This window comes from Carlito syrichta, unplaced genomic scaffold, assembly GCF_000164805.1.
Source record: "Carlito syrichta isolate Samal-C Ts95f unplaced genomic scaffold, Tarsius_syrichta-2.0.1 Scaffold301993, whole genome shotgun sequence".
Classification (NCBI taxonomy): domain Eukaryota; kingdom Metazoa; phylum Chordata; class Mammalia; order Primates; family Tarsiidae; genus Carlito; species Carlito syrichta.
Window position 1 is genome coordinate 389,883 of NW_007246089.1, and position 24,127 is coordinate 414,009.

At 37.8% G+C, this 24,127-nt stretch overlaps 1 protein-coding gene across 2 annotated transcripts in view; it reads right to left on the reverse strand.

Annotated features, from left to right (window-relative positions):
• ISPD (isoprenoid synthase domain containing) overlaps positions 1-24,127 on the reverse strand; it is a 307,704-nt gene that overhangs the window by 150,723 nt on the left and 132,854 nt on the right. For both annotated transcript variants that reach the window (XM_021711282.1, XM_008055868.1), the window contains one exon: positions 835-927. In XM_021711282.1, the coding sequence (XP_021566957.1) occupies positions 835-927 (93 nt within the window). The remainder of the gene's footprint in view (positions 1-834; positions 928-24,127) is intronic.

Here is a 24,127-nt window from a genome sequence, read left to right on the forward strand (position 1 = left end):
AAGGATACTCATAAGGTTATACATATCAAACTTTGAACTATTAATTAATTCAAACCTGTATCTTATTATCTACTTTTTACCAGGTACAAAACAGAAAATAGAATATATTGTCTAAAGAAACATTATCTTCTCATTATGGGAATTAGCTTTCTAGAAAGTGTTATTTCTCTATTTCTTTCTTTTTTTTTTTTTTTTTTGAGTTGGAGTCTCACTCTGTCACCCAGGCTGGAGTGCAGTGGCATGCTCACGGCCACCACAGCCTCGACCTGCAGGACTAGGGGTGATCCTTTTGCCTCAGTCTTCCAAGTAGCTGGAACTACAGGCGCGCAATACCACGCCCAGCTAATTTTTGATTTATTGTAGAGATAAGATCTCCCCAAGTTGCCCAGGCGGGTCTCGAACCCATGGACTCAGGAAATCCACTCACCTCGGCCTCCCAAAGCGCTGGGATTACAGGCTGAGCCACTGAGCCTGGCTTATTTCTCTATTTCAAAGAATAAAAAATAAAATTTCTAAATACATACTAAACCTAGGTATGGTGGTGTGTGCCTGTAGTCCCAGCTACTCAGGAAGTTGAGGCAGGAGGTTCGCCTGAACCCAGGGGTTGAGGCTGCAGTAAGCCCTGATGGTGCCACCACACTCTGGTCTGGGTAACAAAGTGAGACCCCGATTCAAAATAAATAAATAAATAACATTATTTATAAACAAATATTAAATAACACAACTCACAAAAACCTCTTATTCAACTAGTTAAGAATAAAGAAAAATTAGTTCTCTGCCACATTGCATTTGCAGATTCTCAAGTGCTTTCAATCATTTGTGTGGACTACTTACATTCACACAAACAAAATTGTAGCATTGCTCTAAGATGATTTGCTGAAGACCTTTCCCAGCATGGCACAGAGTTCCAGGTGTGATTTTTACATGCTAGTAGAAAAAAGTATGCAGAAGAAAAAGTTTACAAATTAGATAGGCCAACCGTGAACATATACATCTTTGTTACAAAGGAGCACATAATTGTGCATGAAAAGGAGCTCAGGCTAAAGTTTATCAGGTTACCAAGAAAAAGACATTTGTACTGGGCTATAAATAACTATTATTTTAGCAAACAAGGATACAGAAAATTGTTACAGCTATAGAACAACAAAAAATATACATCATATATTCAGGAATAGGCAAGTAGTCTGTTGAATACAAGTAAGTATCACAGAGAATGCTGAAGGATTATAAGGGAAAAATTGCAGGAATGGTTGTAGGAATCTAAAAGCAAAGTAAACACCACGGTTACAACGGAGAGACACCAATAAACCTGGAATGACTGGAAACAGGGAAATAAATCAGAAATTATAACAATATAAGTAACTAAGAAGCAAGACTTGACCTAGAGCAAGAATAAATACAAGAAGAGATGAAAAAAAGCCTCTCAATGAGCTCATTATGAGTGGTTCCAGACTGGATTTAGAACAGCAAATTTTTCTAATAAGACTTTTATTTCATATAATTTAATATTTTCTAATATAACAATATGAGCAAAAACTTAAGAGTTATTAAACAAGGGATCTGTTATAATATTTCTGCTAAAATAATTCCATAGAGACTGGGCTCGGTGGCTCAGCCTATAATCCCAGCACTTTGGGAGGCCGAGGCGAGCGGATTGCCTGAGCCCGCGGGTTCAAGGCCAACCCGGGCAACTTGGTGCGACCTCGTTTCTACAACAAATAAAATTTTTTAAAAATTAGCTGGTGTGATAGCACTCGCCTGTAGTTCTGGCTACTTGGAAGTCTGAGGCAGAAGGATCGCTGGAGCGCAGCAGGTCGACGCTAGTGTGAACGTGAGTGTGCCACTGCACTCCAGCTGGGTGATAGAGACTTCAACTCAAAAAAAAAAAAAAATCCCACAGAAAATCACATTTCAATGACTTACACTGGCATTACAATGTTTTTCCTTAGTAGAACAACAAATTCTGTACCTCTGTATATTATCTATTCAGTAGCATAATTTGATAGAATTTTGACAAAGTATTAAAGAGTGAAAAAGGGAAATAAAGGTTTTAAGGTCTGAGCTTTGCTGTAGAAATGAGTTGCCTACTAATCAATCTTAAGCATCTTAGTTCAGTTCAAAATTCTTGAGCACAAAGTTCAAAGAGATTTTTTTTAAGTCAAAAAAACTTCCATAGTCATCAACTATATATTAATGCTTCCTAGAGCAGATTTATTTTCCAGAAAGTAAAAATGGAGACAGCTCTCTTCCTGGAATGGATTTATAAGACATTCCAGAGTAATAATGTCTCTCTCCTGAGGAGAGGATGAGCAGATTTGCCTGAATAAGGTCAAGGTTTCCCAATGTCAAGGTTTTTCTCTGTTTGTTTGTTTTTAAAGCACCCCACTGCCTGGCAACAACTAATCCTAATTGCACCTCTCCATGAGATTTGGAATTCAGAAAACTAGTGTTACCTTTTTATTCCTGCTACCATGGTGGTTGTAATAAATTCTTTTCTCTGACCCTGCAGTCTCAGGTCTTCTGCCAATATCTATGATACTGTGTCAGGCTGACTTATTTGCATGCAAGTAAGTCATATCCTCACATCCTGCCAAGTTTCTGACTTGACAGATATGAAATAAGGTAACCACATCATCAAATATTAACTTCAACAAAAGTGCACAATTGAAATCTGAATTCAGAAAAAAGTGGCTCACTTTAAAATTTCCTTCTGCACACACACAAATGAGGTCTAGGATGAAAATATGAGAGTTATTCTGATTTAGCTTTTTAAGTATTAAAAAAACAACTGTTTTCAGTTTGGTATCTTTGAGGACTGTTTAGAAACATTTGTGTTTTTACCATTAGAAAATGCTTAATAATTAAAAAAAACAAAAACGCTGCCACCAGTCTTATAAAGAAAAAAGTTATCCTGTCAAGAAAAATCATATATGTTCTTAAAATGAACAATGTGGAAAAGTTCTTTACGAAGGCACAAAAAATGCATCCCAAAAGACCAATATGTAGAAAGAGCTACTCTGAAAGTCAGACAAGTATAATTTCAACAATTCCTATGAATAATATATGCATTAAGCTGGAAGGACAAATGAAAGAAGAACTAAACACATAAATGCATTAAGATAAGATAAATGCATCTCATTTTAATTATTTACTTTTAGTGAAAGAAATCCAAATGAAGAAAAACTGGAGGCACTGCAAAACTTGAGATGATTCTTCACTTCAGGAAATTTAATGAGTTTCTAAAGGTTAAGAAGAGAGACATAGCATAAAGACCCTGGACTGTTAATGACAGCCCACTTCATCTGTCAGTCAGTATTAACTGACTTCCTTTTGTGAGAGAGGAGATGGCACATTTTAGCTTCCATTCACAGCCTAGTTTTGGTCAATCATGTTATTTTAACCCTGACAAGGTTTATTAGAGTCACGTTCTATTCTGTAGCCACAATTCACATAATTTAGACCTAATATGTCTACCTTCAAGGAAATTGACTTTCTAATTAAAATTTCTTCATTTCTAAATTCTTCATGTTAATTCACTGCTTACTGGATGAACATCGGCAGGTAGTTTGGGGGTTTTTGTTTTGGGTTTTTGTTTTTTACAAAACCTTTAATGTTTTCATGTTCCTTTTGTTTTTGCTTTTATGGTCTAATAGTTTATCTAGAAATGAAAGTGTGATTCACACATTCTCTCACAGATCTGCTGTCACTGTGCCACCATCATGAAACATGGTATGTTTTCCTGCTGCTGCTTCTACTCTACATTATTCACCCACTCTCCACCCGTCATTCTATTGCATAGATTTCAAAGTCAAGCAGTTTTCTTCCAAGTATCCATAGATGTTACATTTGAAATTCTTTTTCCTTTTGTCTGTATCACCTGAGGATGATTTGGCTTGTGGTGAAATTGTTGGATTTTACTTTTATTCCCTCTAAAGTTTGTAAAGAATGCTTCATTATATTTGGGGTGAATATTGTGAAGATATGAGAGGTCAGACTATTTGCCTGTTTGGAAGTTTTGCTTGTTTTGTATCTAGGTGTCTTTCTGAAGAATTCTTCATGGGAGAATCTTCAAATAAACCAGAGTAAGTTTTATTACCAATTGTTACTTCTCCATTTCCCCGAAAACATGCCCTTTATGTCAACATAATCAGTTCATCATTTCAAGGAAAATTTTCTTCTAGCTTCCTCAAGAATTTCTTGGTTTTTCTATTTGATATATCTGTATATTGGATGCCTTAATCATCATTCACATCTATTCTTAGTAATCCTTTAATTTTTAATTGGAATATACTGTCTCCATTTTTCCCTCTATGGTAAAATCTGACTTTTGCTGTATTCTGTTTCTAAGGGATTAGTTCTAAAATAGTGCTGCTCTAAGTCTTGATTTTGTATCCTTATTCAATCATCTCTTACAATTCCGTCTCCTGAGTTTTTAATTTTCTTGAATTCAGATTCTTACTGAGTTCTTCTACAGAACAAATATCTTCTACAAGGATATTTTGGGAGGAGGGGGAAGATTGAGGTTGCATCCAGATTTACTTCTTCTGATTTCTGTGCACTGCAATTTTTTTGGTATGAATTGTATCGTTCTCTGGTTGTTTTCTATGAATTAGAGAGTTTTGAAAGATGGTAGGCCCTGATAGTTTCCTACCTCTGCTGAGATGCTACAGAAAATTGAGAGATTTTCTGCTCTTAAGGGATTTTTCTCTGACATCTCCTTGGTCTTCACTTCGGCCCCCCCAGTCTGCTTCTCTCTGAGTTAAAAATTAAGAGTTAATTGGATTTAATGCACTACGTTTTGCCCCATGGCAATGTCTTAGAGATCCATTGCCAGGGTTTAGAGAACATCATGGGCCCGATTGTAATCTGTACCTTTTTTTTTTTGAGTCAGAATCTCACTGTGTCACCCAGACTGGAGTGCAGTGGCACAATCACAGTTCACCGCAGCCTTGACCTCCTGGGCTCAGGTAATACTCCTGTGTCAGCCTCCCAAAAGTAGCTGGGGCTACAGGTGCACACCACCATACACGGCTAATTTTTTTATCTTTTTGTAGAGATGAGGTCTCCTTATATTGCCTAGGCTGGTCTCAAACTCCCGGGTTCAAGCAATCCTCCCACCTTGGGTTCCCAGGTGCTGGGAATATAGGTGTGAACTATTGCACTTAGCCTGCACTTACTTTCTTGACTGTTACATTTTAAAGTTCACACATGAAATTGAGACCCTTACCTTTGATTGCTGTTAGTAATTTTGTTTGCTTTACTCACTATCTTTTTAAAGTACTGGAGATGGAAGATTTTTTGAATGATCTTTGCACATTAACCTAGTTATCACTGTATTCAAATATTTAATTATTTTATTGCTTTATAGCATACATATAGAAAAAAAGACAGATGTTCCCTAACCATTAAGAGTATTTTAAGATCAGAATTCCTAGAAGAGTTTCATTTCATTTTTCTCATTAGGAACATTCAATGTTCTATACATAGTTAATACACAGATGTGTAATTCCTATTAGATATTAAATCTAAAAAAAGACTTTGCAATTAAAGCCTTCCATAATCTACCTATGCTCTATCTATTCAGATCCTAATTATCTAACTCCACTCTTCAACACAAACATTCTTAAACTCTAAGGCCATTTTTCTTGTCACAAACACTGAGCTCATTCATGCCTGTGATGACAATCAACATTAACCTCAATATCAACTTGTTTCTTCAAAGCTATTGTATGCTTCTGAAACTTCACTAACAGTTAATAGTAAAACATATACTCTAAGAATATAAAATACAGACAATATGTAAAGCACAGTACCTAGTTACATAGTGTTGTTACTGTAATTATTAATACATTTGCGCAATTATTATTTGATACATTAAAATCTATTATTAAAAGAAAGTCATTCATCAGCTAATGCCCATAGACTGAGACAGAAATGCACACACAATATTTTTACAACAGGTATTAAATATTAGTACTTTTGTAAACTCTTTAACAAACACACACACACACACACACACACACACACACACACACACATACACACACACACACACACGCCAAACTGTAATTCTTTTTTTCTTGAAATAGACTGTTCTTAATTGTGTCCAGTTAAGTGTAATTCTTTCAGTCATTCTGCTTTCCTTGAACCTGAAAACAATCAATATTTTCCATGCTTGAGTAAAGAAACTTAGATTTTTACCTAAATATAGCAATTAAAGCTGTGACACCTTTAATAAACAAAGACCACACTAGACAAAGCTATTAGGTTGTTTACAAAGAAACTCCATGGCATCATCTTACACTGTCATTCCTAATTTTTCCACACTCAAACACAACAAGCAAAACAATCTACTGGCTAGAAGAACTTCTTGTTCTGTAAATATTTTGGTTCAAAGAACATTTAAACAAAATTTAAAACAATCTTCCAGTGTGTTCAGTAAAATTAAAGAATTTCAGTCTCCCCAAAAATGAGAATTCCCTTACATTGTAAAAAATAAGAATTTAGTAAAGATTCACCATAAACTAAATGCAAATATCTGCATATTTAAAATATGATTTAAAGTGTGGATATTAGGAAGGGAGATGGCTGTCAAAGGGGGTTTTCATTTCAAGAGGTGTTAAGGCTTCACTAAGGCTGAATGGCTTTGCTTCAAGTCCAATGAGTCAGAGGTTCAAAGATGTGTTTCTGAAAAGTCAATCCTCTTTTTACAGAACACGTTGGCTTAGTCATTTCTTAATTTGCATTTGCCAAGTCCTCACCTCCCTCCCATTCAAACAAAGGCAGTAATTCGGGTACAAACAAGGGTGTTGTGGAGAGATGTATTTTTTTTCCACTCTGTAGACATGCCAACAATTAAGTTTTTTGTCTACCTAGCAATGAGCATTTACTGTATTCTTTTTTATTTCTTAGAATAAGCTTTTTTTTTGGTAGTAAAGACCATAGACTCTGGAGCCAAGCTTCTTAGACACGAATCTATCTCTGGAGCAAAGTCTGTATGATTTTGGGTAAGTTACTTAAGATCAGAATTCCTAGAAGAGTTTCATTTCAGTTTTCTCATTAGGAACAGTCAATGTTCTATACATAGTTATATATAGACTTTGGGTAAGTTACTTAAAACTTGTGGCTCAGTTTACTCACCAGTAAAATGAGTGAGTCATTGAATTGATGTGAGGATTGGCTAAGTTAATATGTGAGAGATAAGGGCCAAAACTTTTTCAAGACTTCTTTGTAATTTTACCTCCTGGAAGGTTTTAAGGGAATCAATCTTGGTAGAGTTCTGAGGTGACCAATGAATGAATCAGGTCACCAGTCTGTTATGTTATATAAGTTATAGACCTCTAACCATGAATGCTGAGCTGGTAGATCACACCAGTGGTCCTATATTTCATGAACTGCCACCATAGGACTAGACCTCAACAAGCTGGTCATACTAAAACAGGGCTTGATATGCCCCAATCCTATATGCTGAGTAGGCAGAATAGGACTGTAATCAAGGTTCTAATATGTTACGCTGCTGTTGGAACCTAATCACTCAGCACATCTAAATAAACGGCATCAAACAGCACAAAGACTAGAATCGAACATTAAATCCTGAAGATCTATTTTCTTACTTTTTTTTTTTTGGACTCGGAATCTCACTCTGTTGCCCAGGCTGGACTGTAGTGGCATGCTCACGGTCACCACAGCCTTGACTTGCCGGGCTTAGGTGATCCTTCCTCCTCAGCCTTACAAGTAGCTGGAACTACAGGCGGGAACCTGCATGTCCAGCTAATTTTTCTTGATTTATTATAGACAAGGTCTCGCCAAGTTGCCCAGGCTGGTGTCAAACCCCTGGGCTCAGGCAATCCTCTTGCCTCTGCCTCCCAAAGTGCTGGGATGACAGGCGTGAGCCACCACACCTGTCCAGATCCATTTTCAGTGCTATAATGCAGTGAACACTGCCTCTGTCTCTGAGACCATGGACTTCTCCAGCAATTACTGTTCTAAAAAGGGCTAAAGTCCAGTGTATGTGGTGTCAGGTCATTCACCTTTGTTTGAACATATATAAAGCCCTAATAACGACCTCACAATAAGGCCATGGTAAATGTTTGCTGTTGTTATTCTACTCACTTCTCATTTAACTTCTACTTTTAGATGACACTTTAACATATCATCATAGCTCCATGACCCCTTTAGAGTTAATATCTTACATTTACTGAGGCTTGATAACTTGCCAGACTCCACAATAAATACTTTAAACAATTATCTTATTGAAGTTGCATGGTACACCTATGCATAGGTAGGTATTACACTAGCCCCATGTTATGGATGAGCAAGCTCAGGCACACAAATTAAATATTCTAAGATCACACAGTCAGTAAGGTACTAGCAGTGCTCACACTCAGATCTGCTGGACCTCCAGGTCCACATATTTAACCTCTAAAGTACACTGGACATCAGCGTGACTCTGTATGTTACTACCTAATCATAGAAGTCATAAGCAACTGGTTCAGAGGGGAGTGATACTACAGCTCTCAAAATCAGCTCCAGAGAAAAGAAATGTCTCATCTGGAGGAAGATATTTGAGTGCTAACAACCTTAATTGCTGGTACACACAACCCCTTAACTCTGGGCATGTTTCTGGGACCTAGATAAGGTAGAAAGCATCTAAGAAGTGTCCTCCAATTTAGGTCTTCAAATTTTATTTTGGAGAACCATCCAATGCTTCTGAACCACTACAATCAACAGATGCTGAGCAGCTGGTGGTAATAGAAGGCATTATTGTGAAAATACTTCATCAGTGATAACTGTCCTTTTTGCGTCCCTCTCTTACACTGTTAAAATTCACTTCCAAAGTCAACTATTGTTCCAGTGCAAAACTACAAGGACTGTGGAATAGAAAATAAACTCTAATCTTAACAAACTTGAGCAACTGTCACAAAGAAGGAAAGGCTCCTATTATACATCCAAAGCTCTATGATGTCTACACAAAATGTAAAGCTACAAAATACAAATCTGCTCATCTCTCTGTTGAACTCTTACTATACATTGTATTGTGTCTATATACAGTATGTAATAAATGGGAAGGTACTGGTATAAATCATGTTTGACAGACACATTTTGTAGCTATTACCCTGCTGAAATGACAAAGGATGGCACATCAAAAAGGTAGTCATATAATCTCTGTGTTTATTAGTAATGCATAACAATTACAAACTGAAAAGTGGCAAGCTGACATGAAAAAATCCTATCTGACTTAGTTAAAAATAAAACAAAGTCATAAAGAGTAGAGTGTCCTAGCCATTGATGGAGTAACATGGGGTTTTATTCATTTGACCGATAAATATTTACAAACAGCTATGAGCCAGACACTAAATTGTATATTAAAGCCCTCAAAAATTTATACTGGGAAGATAAAATAAAGTTTAGACTTGTGTTTCTCAAATTTCAATATGCACAAGAATCCCTGAGAATCTTATTAAAAAATGAAGATTTTTATTCTCTTAGATGTGGGTTGAGACTTAAGAATAAACTTTTCTAACAAGCTTTCAGTTGATACTAATATAACTGGTTCTTGGATCACACAGAAAAGCTCAAAAGAAACAGAAAAGCTCAGGTCATGTAAGTCCACATTAATCTAAAAGCCCTCTCTCTCATTTTGAGTAGGTAAATTTACTGAGAAGTATGCCTCAATCTAGCAACTGAAAGATAACTGCAATCTTACTGAACCAAAGCTATTGCCTTTCTGTGTCATCTAAGATAAATTGCTTATGTCTTTATTACATATAACAGCAGTGTAGCAAACATAAATGACTAAGATTAAATAATTCATTAGTTCAACTGTTTTTTTCTTCAAATTCTTGCTGTTTATGATTTAATTTATATGCACAAAATTTTAATTTTTTCTAAAGGATACAGACATCACTTAAAGGTACAGTCATCCCTCAGAAATCATGGATTCTATATCCAAGGATTTGAAAAAATAAATAATACAATAAAATACACAATCAAAAAATACAGCATAACAACTATTTACATAGCATTTACATTGTATTAATAATATAAGTAATCTAAACATAATTAAAGTATATGGAAGGATGTTTGTAGATTATACGTAAATACTACAACATCTTATATAAAAAATTAGCACATCCACAAATCTCGGTATATGAAAAGCATGGGGAGTAAGCCCTGGGACCCCCATAAAAATCAAGGAACTATTGATGTAGAAGTATAATTACAGCCTGCTCTAAATAAATATGCACTAATAAAGTCTGCACAATAAATAAGTAATTCTCTAGTCAAAATGTCATTAATTTGAAATTACTAGTTAGAATCCATACCAAGTATTGTTTCAATTTATTTTATAAATGATTCAGATAGTCTGCTACATCTAGCTATGCATTCACTTAAAGTTACAAATAACACACACACACACAATTGTATCTCAAGCCATTATAAATTTGGGGTGAAATTTTGGGTGAAATAAAACACGTTAAATTCGCAGTTCTTAACTGGTGGCAACTTTACCCTCAGGGGAAATTCAGCGAAGTCAGGAGACATTTTCAGTTGTCCCAAGTTGGAAGGGGAGGTACTTTTAGCACCCAGTGAGTAGACACAGGAATGCTGTTGAACATCCTATAATGCACACACAGCTCAGCCCCCATAACAAAGGAATATTTGTATCAAGGAGTCAGCAGTGCCACTATTGCAAAATTTGGGGTTAGGTGAAAAGTTCCTAGGCATTTATTCAATAATCAATGACTGTCACCAAAAGCAGTAATATTCTAGCAATTTTATTTTTTTGTTGTTTTAAAAAAAATTTTATTTATTTATTTTTATGATTATAGATATGTGGGGTACATGTCACGATTAGTTACACAAACAGGCTTTCTAGCAACTTTAAGGCTTTTCTTTTTTTTAATTTTTATTTTAAAATTCTGGGGTACAATTCAGGGTTAGGTATACAAATATTCATTGTGCAGGTACCCTTGTTGATGAGGTGTGTTCCCCCTTCCCCAGGCAGATATCGAATACTGTCAATCCCACCTCCAAGCTCCCCCCTACCCCTGGCAGTTTCCTGCTACTGTCAATCCTTTTCTTATAGTATTATGGTAGTTGTTCAAGGTCCATTTATGAGTGAGAACATGTGATACTCAGATTTTTGTTGAAGGCTTTTCTTTAATACAATCATACTTTTTTTTTTTTTTGCATCAGAGTCTCATTCTTGCCCAGGCTGGATTGCAGTGGTATGCTCACAGCTACTGTAGCATCAACCTGCTGGGCTCAGGCAATCCTTCCACTTCAGCCTTCCAAGTCGCTGAAACCATAGGCATGTGCCACCACATCTGGCTAATTTTTTGATTGATTGTAGAGACAAGGTCTTGCCAAGTTGCCCAAGCTGGCCTCAAACCCCTGGGCTCAGACAGTCCTCTCACTTCCATCTCCCAAAGTGATGGAATTACAGGTGTGAGCCACCACACCTGGCATAGTTATACTTTTTACAAGGAAAATACTAAAATGTAAAGTTGCATTCTATCAGACAAACAAATATTGCAATATAACTTGGTTTAAAAAAAAAAGATAGGGTCTCTCTCCCTACCTCACACAGGCTGCAGTGCAGTGGGACATAAAAACTCACTGCAGCCCTGAACTCCTGGGTTCAAGCCTTCTCCCGCCCCAATCTCCTGAATAGCTGAGACCATAGGCATGCACTACCATGCCTGGCTAACTTTTTAATTTTTTCTGTAGAGACAGGTCTTGCTTTGTTGTCCAAGCTGGTCTTGAACTCCTGGCCTTAAGATACCCTCTCACTTTAGCCTCCCAAATGCTGGGTTGACAGGTGTGAGCTACCACACCTGGCCTCAATATAACTTTTTTAAATGACATGATTTTGATTGACATTGAACCACAAATTTGACAGTAGTTCTCAAAACATCTTGATGAGATAAGATCTGTTAAAAACAGAGTCTCAACTAAAAACCACCATTTTCCACCCTGTTTTTACAAAATGATAGAAAGTTTTAAAAAAACTAAAATCAGTTGTTGCATTAGTGAAGAATTCTTTCACATGTAACCTCAAATGCCATCCCAACACTTGTTCAACCTAAAAGCTGCCATGATATTCCTTCAAACCCTACACAGTAAGAAAACTATTTTTCATTAATGTATTTTATTTCTGAATGAGAGATATACTTGCAATATTTGTATGTAAAATTTCCCTCTCGTTGAGTTATGTAAATTGAGTTACATATTAATGACCTATTGAATATACATTTTTAGTCAATAGTATGAAGTGTTTAAAAAATAAGGATAAATTACATTTTGTCCAAAACAAAGGAATGATCATGTGACAAATTTCAGAAGTATGTAAACATATGTATACCTTAGAATATTTTTTAAGTCATACATTTCTGGGCAAAACAGAAAAATAGATTCATATCTCAATTGAATAATAATCTTACTACAGAGTCTAAAACATACATTTTAAAATGTTGCTTATAGATTCACTTCTTCACCCCACTACTAGTCCCACTCTGCAGAGTTCATTTCTCCATCACTGTCTCTTTCTCTCTTCCTGACAGAAGGCTGCTCACCACCAATTCCATCACTGTCACAAACTCCAGTTCATCTAATCTCTGCAACATCTGCTATTTGCCCTTCTCGTCCCTGCTCTTCTGAACACAGTCCTTGCTCCTCATTAGGAAACCAGTTCAAATTTCTTGGGTGTATTTTGTGTTTTAAGCTCTTCTCAACGGTTTGCATGATTGATGGATGCCCAGCGGCTGCCTCTTTATCTCCAGAAACATATTTGGCTGACATCCAGGTAGAGAAGTACTCCAGAGCTTGGTTGTTCATCATCCTCTCATCTTTAACCACAACTATTTATCTGGCTCCCACCATCTATACTGCACTGTGTGAGGGATCAGTGATAAGAGATGGTGAAAGAGACACCCATGAGAGTAATTAACAATAAAGGGCAGGATGTGTATAATGGTACCACTGTTGGTGAGTAGCTTAGGAGATTCAAGAACTAGAAAAATGGGGACAACTTCATGGAAAAAGCATTAATCAACTAAGACTTAAAACAAAATTGACAAGTAGGGAAGGCATGCAAACAAGTAGAATACTGAATGCAAAACAGAAGGATAAGACTGCATCATTTTAAGACATGCTGGACCGCTATTGTGGTCAGCAAACACATAATGCAATAGCATCATGAAAGAAAAATTCAGTATAGACTGCAGAAGATCTTAAATGACTGGTCAAGCTGTATAGACTTGTTTGATTCACATATACTGAGTATTCACTTAACACATAAAGTGCAGGGGTTCTGGTAAGATGGCAATGGCATAGGTGGAATTGTGAGATTCTCCGAACATGAGTTCTCAAAAAGACTCACTTTCCTTCCGCCACCCCCCTGCCCACCGCCAGCCACACCAGTCTGAGGCCTGGGGACCCTCGGTCCCACGCAGCACTGGATATTGCGGCCTGGGCTGCTGCTGCTCCACTATATGTGGCCCCCGCCTGCCACGCAGGAATCTCAGCTCCCTCCCTGGCTACATCGTCTCACCCAGCGCCAAGTCACTGGTCACCCAGGGAGGCTCTAGGTGCCCTCCCCTTCAGAGATACCAGCTCCATTTCTGGCTGAAGTACCCCGTGAGGGGACCAAAGTCACTCTCACTGCTTACCACCTGCCCTTTTGAGCTCTGGAGCTCTGAGCCCACCCTGGCTGAGGCACCCAGCATACAAGCCCATGCTTGTGTAAGGGAGCAGCATATCTTAAGGAGGTGCTTGGTGACAGGTGCAGGAAGCGACCAGAGGGGCGGCTCCCAAAATGGCGCTGACACACCGAACAACAAAGGCCCTCGTCCAGCCTCTGCAAGCACAATTCCCCACCCACGCCGATTTCAAACCTCCCACTCCCATCAACTTCGGCCCGCGTGTCAATTTCAAGCTTTCCCCAGCGCACCAATTTCAAACTTGCAAGCCTCCAATCAGTAGCCAGCCTTGTTATGCGTCCAGTAGGACCATAATATGGCATTGGCCCCACCCTACACCCATGCAGCTCCTCCAATAGGAGCGTAGCATGGACCTTTCCGGCCCCTGTCAGACTGATAAATACAGCCCTCTCCCTGCAACTCTCTCTCTCTCTGTCTCTCTCTCTCTCCCTCTCTTCCGCTCTCTCCCTACCTCTCTCCCACTTCCTCTCTCTCTCTTACTCTCTCTTTCTCTCTTTTCTTTTTCCCTGTTACAGGTCCCCTCTGTAACAACCCTTTTAATAAATCTCTTGGCCCTGGCCGGGTGTGGAGTCATTACTGGTGCCAAACTTCTTACACTGGGAACTCCCAGCTTCCTCCTCCACCCCAGCCGGCTGGTGGCACACCAAACCAGTGCCCAGCTGTGTAGCTGATCCCCAGTGCCTCGCATGTCACCACAGCCCATCTTAGTAGATTGCCCAGGGACCCAGGCAAGTGGAGAGAAAGGATACCTGAAAGAGGAGCTGCCCACCTCGCCATTTTCCAAGCAGAGATTTGCATTGCACCACCCACCTACGAGCAGCCTCCACCTTGGTTCCTAAGGTAACGTTGCTAAACAGGAGACAATTCCCCTCCCCTACGCTGAATCAGATGGAAGCAATGCAGCCTTGCAGACCTCACAGGCAGCAGGCTAAAAGAACAAACCCAAGCTGCGAATAAATCTAGCTGCTTGCAATGAAAGCAAAAGGGAGAGGCTGGAGATCAGCGTTGAAGAGACTTTAGACACTCAGGAACGATTCCAGAGCTAGTCTGATTTCCTATTTTGACTTTTGATTTTATCATATTGACTGTTTGTGTGGCTCACTTTTGTTTGCTTTTTAACTTAGACTATCTGTTTGTGTTGGGTATAACGCATAAAAAGGCATGATTTTACTGGACTGTCTTTGTGTACTTACTGGTATGCTTTAGGGAATTTTGCTTGTGTGTCTTTTTCACTTCTCTCTGGCCTTGTATCTCTTTTTCACCTGTTGGTTGGTATGTATGTCTGTTTTCCCTCTCACTCTTCTCTCTTTCTAACTTCCTATTGACCCCCCCTTCCTCCATTATTTTCCTCTTTCGTACCCCTTTTGTTCCAGGGACCAAATCTACATCCTGCTGCACAGACAGATTGTAAGGCAGTGGGAAATAGGTTCCAGTGTACCTGTACACCTGTTGGTGGATGCTGGAATCAGCAGATAGATTCTGAATCACAGCTTCCCCCTCAATAAAATCTCAAAACTGCAAAAAGTACAGCCTGCAGCCGACACTCCAGCCTCAAAAGTGAAAAAAGCCAGAGGACCCTCATAAAAAGAACAGGAGATTGCACAAGCGAAGCAAAAGCAACCCCACATTCCCTGAAAAACAGAATTAAAGAAGGGAAGGGAAAGGGGAAGAGAGAGAAAAATCTACACAAATGAAGAAAAACCAAAAGAAGAATATGGGTCTCTCCTAGACCCCTGGGAGGGCAGACACTGAGAAAACTGACTTCAGAATGCAAACAATGAAGAGCCCCCAGAATGACTGGTCTCAAACTACAAGCCTAGATATCAAGACATTAATGGAGAGATTTAAAAGAATTGAGGAGAGACAAGAAGAAACTAGGAAGGAGTTGATAACTGAGATAACAGTAATAAAGAATATTGTGAATGAAATAAATAATAACTGATAAGCATGGAAAGCAGAATTAGCCAAGCAGAAGAAAGAATCTCAGAGCTTGAGAACCAAAATATAGAACTAACCCAAACTGTTAAAAATACAGAAAACAAGCTTAAAAAGACAAAACAAAACCTTCAAGAGATGAGCGATTACTTCAAGAGAAAGAACCTAAGAGTAATTAGTTCTTTCAAAAGAGTAATTTCAAAAGATCAAAATTTTGTAATGCACCTTCTCAGACCACAGTGCAATAAAAATAAACATCAACACCAACAAGCTTCCCCCCAAACCCACAAAGACATGGACACTAAACAGACATGGATGCTAAACAATTCCTGGGTCAATGATGAAATCAAAGCAGAGATTAAAAGATACCTGGAAACAAATGAAAATGAAGAGACATCTTACCAAAATCTCTGGGATGCCATGAAAGCTGTAGTAAGAGGGGAATTCATATCCCTACAAGCACACATGAAGAAGATGGAAGGATCACAAATCAACAGCCTAATAAGTCACCTTAGGAAGCTGGAAAAGCAAGACCACCAAAACCCTAACAGCAGCAGAAGAATCCAGATCACCAAAATAAAAGCCCAAATCGGGGACATAGAAGACAAAAAGATAATACAAAAAAATCAATGAAACAAAAAGCTGGTTCTCTGAAAGGATAAACAAAATCGATAGTCCCTTAGCTAAAATGACCAAGAAAAAAGGAGAAAACGCCCAAATAAATACAATCAGAAACACAAAAGATGAAGTCACATCTGACCCTGAAGAAGTACAAAAGATCATTAGAGACTATTATGTACACTTGTATGGAAACAAACTGGAAAACCTTAAGGAAATAGAAGACTTTCTGATATCACACAACCTGCCTAAGTTGAAACAAGAAGAAATCGAAACCCTAAATAGACCAATAATAATCAAGGAAATTGACTATATAATAAGAAATCTACTTCCAAAAAAAAGCCCTGGACCAGATGGCTTTCCAGCAGAATTCTATAAGCCATTTAAGTAGGAGCTGATACCAATCCTACTGAAAGTATTCCAGGCAATTGAGAAAGATGGAACCCTCCCCACATCATTCTATGAAGCTAACATCACATTGATACCCAAGCCAGGTAAAAACCCAACAAAGAAAGAGAACTACAGGCCAATATCTTTGATGAACATAGATGTCAAAATTCTCAACAAGATCCTAGCAAACTGGATTCAACAACACATCTCAAAAATCATCCATCATGACCAAGTAGGCTTCATCCCTGGGACACAAGCCTGGTTCAACATTCACAAGACAATAAATGTAATTAAATACATCAACAGATGTCAGAACAAAAATCACATGATTATATCATTAGCTGTAGAAAAAGCTTTTGGTAAAATCCAGCACTCATTCCTAAAAACCCTCGGACACCTAGGCAAACATATAACATACCTCAAAATAGTAAAAGCCATCTATGAGAAACTCACAGCTAACATACTACTAATCAGGCAAAAATTGGAATCTTTCCCCTGAAAACTGGAACAATAAAAGAATGCCCACTCTCTCCCCTCCTGTTCAATATAGTATTGGAAGTTGTAGTTAGAGCAATCAGAAAAGAGAAGGTGATCAGGGGTATACGAATAGGAAAAGAGGAGGTCAAGTTACCCCTCTTTGCTGATGACATGACTATGTACCTTGAAAACCCAAGAGAATCTGTCCAAAGTTTCCTTGCACTGATAAAGGACTTTGGCAAAGTCTCAGGGTATGAAATAAATGTGCAAAAGACAATCACATTTCTTTACACCAATAATAAACAAACAGAAACCCAAATAAAAAACACAATTCTATTCACAATAGCCACAAAAAAATGAAATACCTTGGCATCTTCCTCACCAGAGATGTGAAAGACCTTTACAATGAAAACTACAAAACACTGCTGAAAGAAATCAAGGATGACACAAACAAGTGGAAAATATCCCATGCTCATGGACTGGAAGAATCAACATTATAAAGATGTCCATTCTACCTAAGGCAATTTACAAATTTAATGCAATACCCATCAAATTACCAGTAACATTCTTCTCAGAGCTAGAAAAACAATACAGGAATTCATATGGAAACACAAATGACCAAGAATAGCCAGAACAATCCTCAGCGAAAAAAACAAAGCAGGAGGTATTACACTACCAGACTTCAAACTTTACTATAAAGCTACAGTAATCAAAATAGTTTGGTATTGGTACAGAAACAGGCATATAGACCAACGGAATTGAATTGAGATTCCAGAAGCAAAACCTCAATTTCCCAACCAACTCATCTTCAACAAAGCCTCCACCACCCACCACGGGGGAGAGGAGAACCTATTCAGTAAATGGTGCTGGGAAAACTGGCTGACCACATGCAGAAGATTCAAACAAGACCCCTATCTGTCCCCATACACAAAAATTAACTCTAAATGGATCAGAGACCTAAATGTAAAACCTCAAACCATAAAAACCTTAGAAAATGCAGGACACACCCTTATGGAAATTGGAACTGGCATTGAATTCCTGAACAAAACCTGAAACCCACAGGCCATAAGAGAAAAGATAAACAAGTGGGACCTCATTAAACTGACAAGCTTCTGCAAAGCCAAAGAAACTATCAAGAGAGCAGGGAGACAGCCCACACACTGGGAAAAAGTATTTGACAACTCCAGGTCCGACAAAGGCTTAACATCTTGGATCTACAAGGAACTCAAATGTGCTGAAAAGAAAAAAACAAACAACCCCATTATAAAGTGAGCAAAACATATGAACAAACACTTCTCAAAGGAAGACATCCGAGCAGCCAACAAACACATGAAGAAATGTTCAACTTCACTAATCATTAAGGAGATGCAAATCAAAACCACAGTGAGACACCACCTAACTCCAGTCAGAATGGCAATTACCAATAACTCAAAAAATAACAGTTGCTGGAGAGGGTGTGGTGAAAAGGGAACAATTCTACACTGTTGGTGGGAGTGTAAACTAGTGCAACATCTGTGGAAAACAGTGTGGTGATTCCTAAAAGCTCTAAATATCGACCTCCCATATGACCCCACCATCTCCCTACTGGGAATATACCCTGAAGAACTCAAATCACTCTATAAAAAAGATAACCTGCACACGTATGTTTATCGCAGCATTGTTCACAATAGCAAGAACCTGGAACCAACCATGCTGTCCATCAAAAGAGGACAGGATTTTAAAAATGTGGTACATATACACGATGGAATACTTTGCAGTCATAAAAAAGAACAAAACCATGAATCTTGCAGCAACCTGGATGGAACTAGAGTCTATAATACTGAGTGACCTCTCACAGAAACAAAGATCTGAGTATCACATGTTCTCACTCATATAGTAGACCTTGAACATGTATCATAATACTATAAGAAAAGGATTGACCGTGGTGGAAAACTATGGGGTGGGGAGGGAGGGGAAGGGAGGTGGGATTAATGGTAGTCAATATCTGTCTGGGGACAGGGACACACCCCTTATCAACAAGGATGCCTGAACGAAGCATATTTGTGTACCTAACCCTTAACTGTACCCCACAATATTAAAATAAAAAATATTGATTTTTAAAAAAAGACATAAAGTGCCATTGCAAAACAAAAACAAAAAATGTTTTAACCTAAGTATATCAGTATTTAGTTAAAAGCCTTCAAAACAAGTTTTTAGGTAGCAAGATGCCATAGATAATTTACTCCGACTACAAGTTCAAAGGGATATATTTGATTTGCTTGTCCTAGAACCAACAAAATCCTGGAACCATTATTTAGCCAAAGCCACTAGAACAACAGAATCATCTCTTTTGTGGCATTGGAAGGAAGAAGTACACTGCATACAAACACTTGAAATAAAATGCATCTCCAAAGTCAGTCATTGGGGTAACATTAATAAGTATAAAATATTACTTTAAAAACATATACCTTATAATCGGAGCAAAAAAAATTAATCAAATGAAGTGAAATCACAAATGACAGTGAATAAGCTCTAAAGCTACATCTCAGTTTAGATAGTATAAGCAAGTTAGTATATAACATTCAATGAAATCACCTTTTGAGGATTGGTAACCTAAGCTACATATAAAAAGAACAATTTTGTCAACTTTTTATATGGATTTTTTTCCCTCTAAACATATTTACCATATGTGTAAAATCAATAAACTTCCTGAATTAGTGGATAAGATCTGACTTTTCAGATACATGCCCAATTCTAGATGTCAGCTGGCTTTTGTTCTTTTTTTAACTCAGCATAATGTTTGTCTAAAACTTGTGAGCAATGACCTCATTCCTAAGTGAACAAGGATGCAGAAGACCGTTTTTACAAATTAACCATCTGGTTCCTTTAGGAGAAGTAATATTTCATTAAGTTCCTGTATTTCAAGAATATATTCAGTTAAAAAGGTGAAGATATGTTAAACAGATACAGAAAAAACGGCATTCAAGACAAATTACTCTAGCTCTCTCAATTAATAATATCATAAAAGTATGACAATCAATTATTATTAAAAACTGTTCACTTTATTTAGTACAACACAAATGCAATTCATGCCATCCTATGCAACTAGGTGGTCCAATAATTTAGGACTTTCTTTTTTTTAACTTCTGGAGTATTTCTCAAATAAACCATCTCAAATAAACTAAATAGATTTAATGGGATGGACTTTGCTTGGTTTCAATAGTCTTGTGCACATACACACATACACCATATACTCAAAAAAAAAAAAAAAAAAATCAGAGTCAGAGGCTCAAGAGAAGAAATAGTGTTATTTCATTGTTATCATCTATACAGTGTCCAGGTGTAAAAAAAAAAGTCTATGTCTTCAGAATAAATTGTATCATAGATATATCAAAATAAGCATAAAACAACTGTTTTGAATGGGTTCTAGGATGCTGCTATGGCTTTATTGCTCTAGTGTTTTTCTGCCTGCTTTTCCGTACTTCATTCGCTATTTTTGACATTCTGTTTGACTAATACGTCATGCAGTGAAGTCAGTGAGGTCTAACACAAAAGGCACCGATGAACACACTGGACAAAACCTTCAGGGCATTAAAACAAAGCTACGTACCACAGAACAGGCTCAACAAAAATCAAAGCAAGCGCTACATCCGGGAAGCAAATGATTTCCATTTACACCCTGCTTGTCATTTTTGGTTACCCCAAATAATTATGTGCTCCAGGAAACAGGAAGGAGTGGATATACACAGTATATGAAAAGCCCCAACAGCCCGTTAGTTCAGAATATAGACCAGCATTCTTTAGGGGGTCTATTTCTTTCATTACAGGAATGAACATGGGGTTGAACACACTTATGTGTTTTCAGAGGTAATGGGATGTATGAAAACATTCAATACTACAGGTCTTCTATAGAATTGTACTTTCAAGCAGCAGCAGCCAGCATAGTCTTTTAGAGGTAAATTTGATCATGTCATGTCCAGCTAAAGTCTTTTGTCACTTCGTTTTCCTCTGATGACAAAACATAAATTATAGTAGTAGCAGTCAGTCACAGAAGAAGTAGTAAACTCAATACAGCCAGCAAGGCTGCCTCTGGGTCTGCCTCCAGCTCTATCCTCATTTCCCCCAACTCCTACATCCACTCCATTCATTTCACTCAACCACAAAAGAAGCCCCTTTTCAGTCCCCATGAATGATATTCTTCATGCGCCTTTCACATACTCTTACTTCTGATTTGCTCTTTGAATTGATAACTCCTGACAACCCTCGGGGGCTCAACTAAGTGCCACATCTGTCAAGAGATTCCACTCCCTACCCTCCACTTCGACTCTAAATCAGTTTCTTGATTCTCTAATATAAGCACAGTTTACTTCTACCTTAGAATCATCATCACAATTTGTAATTGTCCATCCTTTTTAATTTGCATTTGTCTACTGTTTGATCCCCAACTGGACAACCTACTCCTTGACAACAAGCAATCATACTTGCTCAGCTCAGTTCTCTATATCCAGTATCATGGTAGGCATTTATTAATTATTTGGCCAATACGCTAGAGAGTGAAGGAACTAAGATGAATCACATCTTCCTACTTAACAAATTCCTCACTCCCTTCAATGCAGTAGAACATAAACTATTTTTGCAATATTTTCTGAGAGTTGGGAAGTGAAAGAGGTCCTTTTATCATTGTCTACCATTGTGATATATCTTTGGAGAGCTCTATCTCCAAGGCAGGTAGGTTCTATGAAATACTTCCAATTCCTTGAAGAAACTGAAGAAGAAATATAGCAAGGTTGATAATAAAGCTCTGTAAGTTAAGTCTTAGCAAAATGTGCATGAGTCTGGGAAGTTGGGTGAGGTGTCTCTAACCCAGTGAGTGCCTTATTTTGCTTTTTAGCAATTTCTTCCATGTATTTGACATGTATCATTAAAGTTGGATGCTCTGTTCACCCCTAAGGTATGTGGCAAAACTCTAACACAGATAATTACAATAAGCATACCCAATCTTTGCCTTGAGTTCAAAGGGAAACATTTTTTCTTTTCATGTCACGGAGACAATCTTCTCATTGTGTGCCGAGCGGCTGCACACCCACACTGATCTGCCCTACAGATGCCAGGATTTCAATAGTGGTGATTTCATCCTCTTTATATGTTCTTTTCAAAGTAAGACAAAAGCTCCAAGAGGTGAAAATGTTAGAGTGCATTGCATTTGGTGTTTGTCTGTTAAGTCATGTGCTGAAAAATGTCACCAGATAAATTTGCCTTTGTAAGAGAAGAGAAAAATCATATAAAACTACATGAATCATTTCTCGAGGGGTCATTTTTAAGACCTTAAGTATTAGCCCTTTGTCAAACTAAAAAGTCTGTCTTTTATTTCACCTTTCCTTAGAAGAATATTAATTAGCAGAGACTACGTTGAGTCAACCAGCTGCTATAGTCACTAATTATATAATCTTAGGCAAATCGTTAATATAAGGTTTCCAAAATTTCTATTTTTAAAATGAAAGGGAAAATTAATTTCCCTTAATTTAAAGATGAGAGCACTGCATAGTACTGCTCCTGGCAGAAAGAAGGCACTCCATAATTGCTAATGTTTGACTATTTATGAGAGAAACCATTCTGATAAGTCTTTGAGTGACTTAACAGGATTTTATTTATTTATTTGTTTTTAAATTTAGAAGCCAGGGAAGGCGTAGCAGGAATGATACCTTTTAAAGTCAACTAAGATTCTCTGAGTAAGACAGCAGGATATCTACAGTTCAGTCTCAGAAGTTTCCACATTGGATCCTCATTAAAAAATAAATAACAAATCTAATGTGTATCCTAAAAGGAAGACATTAGAATTAAGAGATCTGACAAAAGTGATTATTTCCTTTCTTTTGAATATATGATTAGGTCTTTGTTTGGTTTGGTATATAAATGAAATCTCTAACTTCAAGTCAAAACTCTTTTTTTTTTTTTTTTTTTTTTTTTTTTTGAGTTGGAGTCTCACTCTGTCACCCAGACTGGAGTGCAGTGGCCGCTCCTGGCCACCGCAGCCTCGACCTGCTGGGCTCCAGCGATCCTTCTGCCTCAGCCTTCCAAGTAGCCGAAATTACAGGCATGCGCTACCATGCCCAGCTGTTTTTTGATTTATTGTAGAGATGAGGTCTCGCTGCCTAGGTGGGTCTCAAACCCATGGACTCAAGCAATCCACTCACCTCAGCCTCCCAAAGGCGCAGGATTACAGGCTGAGCCACTGAGCCTGGCTTAAAACTCATTTTTAAAAAATGCCAAAGTTGCAAAGCACATCTATATTTATATTGAGATTACCCAAGGGTAGAAAGCTATTTCTGAGGCAAAACATTGCTTCATTGGGTCAAGCAGTGGGAAGTTACCTACCTAAATATTCCGGAGTGAAATATAGGCATAGAACTTATATTCATAATAGGCAGACTTGAGACAGAAAGCAGAGAACAGAGTGCAAAGATTTCCAGGTGGTGGAGGGAAAATGCCCAGAAAGAAGATGAATAAAAGTGACACACAGCAAAAAACTGGAATACAACCTTTATGCCTATGATACGGCTGACACAGCTGTGAGATTTTTTCAACTTTGGATTGCTGCTTCAAATGCTACTGGTAAAATTTGGCACTGAGGGCCATCAAAACCTCCCACCTGGGGGAGTTTTGTTAGTAACTTAGATTCTAGAATTAATCCAAGAGACGACGATTCAGTAAATTTTCACACATCCAGTTATCTATGTTTTTAACAACTCATGTATCCAGTACAGCACTGAAGTGTGGGAACTAGCAATCTATCACCTAATAGTATCACACCATTGTCTTAACTTATTGAAAATTTAGCATACTGTCACTTCTGGACTGAAAAGCTGGGGAAGAAGCTTAATTTTTATTTTGTGCAAATCAGAAAAACATAAAGCTAGTAGCCCCAGATTCCTTGTTGACCTCAACTGATGAAGTGAGCAGATAGTGTTAATTCAGATTGAAGAAATGATCTGAATCTTGGTTTG